At 45.9% G+C, this 6,229-nt stretch overlaps 1 protein-coding gene across 1 annotated transcript in view; it reads left to right on the forward strand.

The window, feature by feature from the left end:
* SLC26A11 (solute carrier family 26 (anion exchanger), member 11) overlaps positions 1 to 4,828 on the forward strand; it is a gene marked incomplete at its 5' end in the record, with an annotated part of 31,150 nt that extends 26,322 nt beyond the window's left edge. The window contains 3 exons of the mRNA XM_015422467.1: positions 933 to 1,066; positions 2,981 to 3,053; positions 3,677 to 4,828. Coding sequence (XP_015277953.1) covers positions 933 to 1,066; positions 2,981 to 3,053; positions 3,677 to 3,768 — 299 coding nt within the window. The remainder of the gene's footprint in view (positions 1 to 932; positions 1,067 to 2,980; positions 3,054 to 3,676) is intronic.
* Positions 4,829 to 6,229: the final 1,401 nt, after the last annotated feature.

The raw sequence follows: 6,229 nt of genomic DNA on the forward strand, positions 1-6,229 counted from the left end.
AAAGATACTGGTCAATGTCAATGGAGGGACAGTAATGTTCAACCACCTCCTATTTTGGTGGACGGCCAAGAGCATTATGAAATTTCTGGCATTCTGGATTCCCGACTCAAACGTGGTAAACTGTGGTATCTTGTGGATTGGGTTGATTTCGGTCCCCAGCACCGCGAATGGGTGGAAGAAGGGGATATTCGGGCCCCTTATCATGTTCGGGCGTTTCACAAGAAGTTCCTGGGCAAACCTGGAGGTCTCCCGGGCAAACCGGGAGATCTCCCGCCCAGGCCGGGAGACGGTGGGTGAGTGGTATTTTCGGGTGGGCAGTATGTCAGCGAGCTGCCATTTCTCTGGGACGTGTCCCCTCCCTCCCCGTGTTATTCTCTTCTGGTATGCGACTGTAACTGCCAAGCTTCTCCTACAGGTGGATGACGGAGTGTTATATCTTCTTGCCTTGCTTACTTAGATTCCCGTGTGAACTGAACTTGTGTTTATGGTATGAGCCGTTGGAGTTCTCAGGCTGCTTCGCGCCTTTTCTAATCAACTCCCTTGCGAGGGAATTGAGCCCATTGGGTTAACCAAGTTTAAAGTTCCTATATTATATTGCCCCTGTGTATTGTAGTCATTCTGGACAATTCTCTGTATGTTCATGATCAACCATGCTTTGGAAATAAATCTTACTTCTCTGGAACGTGGGTTTGTTCTCCTGCTTTGGGATCTGACACATATCCTTAGATATGCTATCTTGGTTTTTCCTACCACAGTGACTTCCAAACACAGTGGGTTGTGGGAAGGACTCCAGGCTGAGAGAAAGCAATGCATGGGACTGGCTGAGGGTTTGAAATACACCTGTAAGTCTCAGCCAGCCAGAATTATATTGGTAGAAATAGCTGCTCTACCTGTATTTGACCTTTCCTGGTTATACTGTTGTTTGCCTTCAGTGTCTCCACTGCGCACTGTCATCCTGGACTGTACTCATGTCAGTAATATTGACTATACAGTGGTGATGGGGCTGTCAGAGCTACTTCAACAGTTACGGTGCAGGAGAATCTCTCTGATCTTCATTAATGTGCAGGTATGTAAGAGTTCCAGCATGGGAGAAAGGTATACATGTTGGGGCTGGACAATTGTATGTGGTTAAACTAATCAGGCAGGCTTACACCCCAGCATCTCTCATTTCATAAGAACATAAGAGAAGCCAATGTTGGATCAGGCCAATGGCCCATCCAGTCCAACACTCTGTCACACAGTGGCCAAAAATACCAGATGCTATCAGGAGGTCCACCAGTGGGGCCAGGACACTAGAAGCTCTCCCACTGTTGCCCCCCCCAAGCACTAAGAATACTTGCCCCAGACCGAGAGATCCTATCTATACCTTGTGGCTAATAGCTACTGATGGACCTCTGCTCCATATGTTTATCCAATTCCCTCTTGAAACCGTCCATGCTTGTAGCTGCCACCACCTCCTGTGGCAGTGAATTCCATGTGTTGATCACTCTTTGGGTGAAGAAGTACTTCCTTTTATCCATTCTAACCTGACTGCTCAGCAATTTCATTGAGTTCCCACGAAACCTCTGTCACGTTACCCCTCAGTCATTGTTTCTCCAAGCTAAAGAGCCCCAAGCGCCTTAACCTTTCTTCATAGGGAGAGTGTTCAAACTCTTTTATCATTCTAGTTGCTCTTTTCTGCACTTTTTCTAATGCTATAATATCCTTTCTGAGGTGTAGTGACCAGAATTGCACTGAGTATTCCAAATGAGGTCGCACCATCGATTTATACAGGGACATTATGATACTGGCTGATTTGTTCTCAATCCCCTTCCTAATAATCCCCAGCATAGTGTTGGCCTTTTTTATTGCAGTCACACACTGTTTCGACATTTTCAGTGCGTTATCTACTACAACTCCAAGATCTCTCTCTTGGTCAGTCTCCGCCAGTTCAGACCTCATCAACGTGTATTTATAGTTAGGATTCTTGGCCCCAATGTGTATCACTTTGCACTTGGCCACATTGAACCCCATTTGCCATGTTGACGCCCACTCGCCCATCCTTGACAGATCCCTTTGGAGTGCCTCACTATCCTCTCTGGTTCTCACCACCCTGAACAACTTCGTGTCATCTGCAAATTTAGCCACTTCACTGCTTACTCCCAATTCCAAATCATTAATGAACAAGTTAAAAAACATTGGACCCAGTACTGAGCCCTGTGGTATCCCACCGCTTACCACCCTCCACTATGAAAATTGGCCATTTATACTCACTCTCTGTTTCCTGTTAATTAGCCAGTTTTTGATCCACAAGAGGACTTGTCCTTTTATCCCACGACTGTTGAGCTTACCTTAGAGCCTTTGATGAGGAACTTTTATCAAAAGCTTTCTGAAAGTCTAGGTAAACAACATCCATTGGGCCTCCTTGTCCACATTTGTTCACCCCCTCAAAGAACACTAACAGGTTAGTGAGACAAGATCTTCCCTTACAGGACCCATGCTGAGTCTGCCTCAATAGTTTTTGTTCATCAGTGTGCCTACTAATTCTCTCCTTAATAACGGTTTCCACCAACTTACCTGGTATTGATGTCAGACTGACTGGCCTGCAAACTTTTTAAAAGGGTGAAATGCTCAGACTTTCATTTCAGAAACTGTTTAAGATATAAGCAGCTGCCTTATACAGATGGAGAACCATTATTCCACCTAACTCATTTCTATTTGTTCTGTCTGGCAGAGGCTCTCTTAAGTCTCTGATCTCAGGTAGAGGTCTTTCCCAACTGTGCTGCCTGAGATACTTTTAACCCGAAATGCAAGGGAGTGAAACTGAGATCTTAGCCATGCAAATGACATTCTGTTCCTGAACCATGCTTTCATTCTATCCATCTGTCCAAGGCCTGTGATTTTGCTTCAGATCTCATTAATGTTTAGTAACTTATCGAAATTGTATGAAAAAAGCTTGGAATGTGACTGACTGGTTCCTCCTTGTTCTCCTTTTCCACAGGCTCATGTGCTCCAAGTCCTGCTGGCTGCTGATCTGGGAAGATTCTGTAATGTTTCCAGCCTGGAAGATGCAGGTGGGCAAGGCTGGAAGGGAACTGAAAAAAATCACTCAATCACAGTGATAACCCTGGTTGGAATGCTTTTGCAGCCATCACAGCTGCCTCCTATCTCCATCTTTAATTATAGAGATCACACATTTATGGGAAACAGGTTGAATTGGTCTGTTCTGTTCCTTTTTACCAAGCATGTTTAAAGATGAAGACAGACTCTGTGTGTGTATCTGTGACTCTCTGTTCAAGTGCAATGCAGTGGATAGCATTTTTATTTAGATACAAGATTTACATTTGAAATTCAGTAAGTAGTTTTGGGAAAGCCATTCTTTTTCAACCATTATAACTTAAAGGGTTTTAAATGAATACGGATTGCAATTTTTCATTTTCCACCATGTGATAACCCAGAGAACACTATTAGGAGATGAAGGTGGGAAGGGATGAAGTTAGTTTAAATCAGTTGCCAGTTGTTTCAAATTGAAGTAAAGGCTAGTGGATCTACCAGCTACTTTGTGCTTTCTTTATCAATGACAGGTTTTTGTGTTCCTTCCATCATAACCTCTTGTAATAGATGGTCTGTGAATCTGAGGGATCACCTCTTGCCCAAATCATTCTTCTAAACATCCTTTTATTTTTCCCTTCTGCAGGAAAGAGTTGTGAAGAGGAGGCACGCACAGCCAATGAAGCTTTGTTTGATGGCAGTGACAGCATACTGCCAACATCTGGGATAATTCAGTGAGGACACAGAGCTTTAATGCCTATGTACAAGTTCCCAATCTAAGCATGGAGACGGGTTTCAGATACCGTATTGATCTGTATTGTTAATCTGTGCACTTTAAGGCATTGTGCTGGAATTGAGAAGTGGCTCAGCATGTGGGAGATTTCATTGTGGAGGACGAAGATCTCTTCAAGAAATGAAGATGCAGTTTATTCAAAGGCCACCCACTGTTTCAGGTGCAACGGAAGCTGAGGTGCCATTGGTCTGAAATAGTAGTGCCTCCGGTTGGAGAGATTATGGTAGCTCCTTAGTACTTATAGTTTATTTCTAAAGTTCATTGCACTCCAGTAATATTGGGCTTTTCCACATTCTCATTTTTCTCACTTGTGTGTTCCTGTCGCTTTGGGGGGGGGGGTGTTTCCGTTCTGCACTTGTTTTGCTCCCTTTCGTGGTCAATTTGATTTTACATCACTTCATGTCCACCATAAACACCTGCAGTTTAAATGTGCAGGGAGATATGCCAGACACAAAGCAATGTAGTATCGAATTGACCACTAAACACGCGCGGACCAAGGAACACACACAGAAAAATGACAATGTGGAAAAGCCTACTGGTAAGGGAACACTAATCTGAAAAAAAAATTAAGAGAATAAATGTATTTTTGAAATAAACAATGGAAATAAGGGAGGATGAATAAGAAAAAGGCTGTCTGCCTAGCTTTGGCATTTTGCTGGGAAAGCTTTTGGCTGTATTGTACACTTACGTTGTATATTTTGTTTGGAAGTCAGCCAAAACCAAGTTACGTTTCCCTTTCGAAGTCAATAAATCTGCCTTTTTCATACATTACTTGTATGCTACTGTGCTATTCACAAACCTCTGCCGTTGTTCCGCACCTGTGAGATCTATCCTGATGGAGAGGTATGCAAAAGAGTGTACTTGGAAAGTTTGCTCTGTATAGGGGCATTTTCAGAATGTGATTGGGAGTACAGAAGTGTATTGGGGAAAGATGTGTTCCTTTCTCCCCACTAAAGCAGGGCTTTTTGGATGATGCCTCCATATTAGACCCCTTCCAGTCCGGTTTCCGACCAGGCCATGGGGCAGAGAGGGTCCTGGTCACCCTCACAGATTATCTCCGGAGGCATCTGGATCGATGTGGTACGGTGATGTCGATGTTGTTAAATCTGTCGGCGGCGTTCAACACAGTCGACCATCAACTACTGGTCCACCACCTCACCGATAATGGGATTCAGGCGTTTGCCCTACAGTGGCTCTCCTCGTTTCTTCAGGATCGGGAACAGAGGGTGGCAGTTGGGGAGCGACTGTCCAGAAGACACCCGCTAGTGTGCAGAGTGCCCCAAGGTGCAGTGCTCTCCCCAATACTGTTTAATATCTACATGCGCTCCCTCGCCCAGATTGCCTGGAGACATGGGCTGGGCTGTCATCAATATGCTGATGATACCCAGCTCTATCTGTTGTTGGATGGCCAGTCAGACTCTAGTCTGGGAGATTTGGACCTGCTGTTGAAAGCCATGGCTGGTTGGCTTAGACAGAGCCGACTGAAATTGAATCCGATGATGGAGGTCCTATGCCTGAGTTGGAGTGGCCCAAGGTTAGGGATCGCACTCCCGACCTTCAATGGGGCACCGCTGGTGCCAGCGCTGGACGTTAGGAGCTTGGGAATGCTCCTGGATACCTCCCTAACAATGGAGGCCCAGGTAGCAGCAACTGCAAAGTTGGCCTGTTACCATCTACGGCTGATTAAGCAGTTGGTTCCCTTCCTTGAACGCAATGACCTAGCGATGGTGATTCGTGCATTGGTCACCTCAAGATTGGATTACTGTAATGCTCTCTACATGGGGCTGCCCTTGTCCCAAATCCAGAAGGTGCAGCTGGTGTTGTGTCTTCCTATGCGGGAACACATCCAGCCTGCCCTAAAAACCCTGCCCTGGCTGCCTATAGCACACCAGATACGGTTCAAGGTGCTGGTTCTTACCTTTAAAGCCCTATATGGCCAGGGACCTGCTTACCTAAGGGACCACCTTTCCCCGCATGTACCCCAGCGAGCACTAAGATCGGGCTCCCAAAATCGCTTGGTTCTTCCAGGGCCCAAAGAGGCCAGGTTGGTTACAACGAGGGCCAGGGCCTTCTCTGTGGCGGCCCCTCACTGGTGGAATGAGCTCCCAGAAGGCATCAGCGCCCTGTGGGACCTTTTACAGTTCTGCAGGGCCTGTAAAACACAGCTCTTCTGCCAGGCTTTTAAGTAGGATGCTGCCTCAATCGTATGGCCCTGGCCCTAGCCCTGGCCTGATTACCAACTGTGGCAACAACTGGTCCTGGCCTGATTACCAACTGTGGCAACAACTGTACCATTATTGGTACCGACAGTACCAACAGTGCCACCAACCGAAGCTTAATAGCTGGGTGTGAGCCGGTGGACAGCGTTCAGTTTATAGTCGATATCAGAAGATTCGCCATCTTTTA

Source organism: Gekko japonicus, unplaced genomic scaffold (assembly GCF_001447785.1).
Source record: "Gekko japonicus isolate JY-2015 unplaced genomic scaffold, Gekko_japonicus_V1.1 scaffold1222, whole genome shotgun sequence".
Lineage (NCBI taxonomy): Eukaryota > Metazoa > Chordata > Lepidosauria > Squamata > Gekkonidae > Gekko > Gekko japonicus.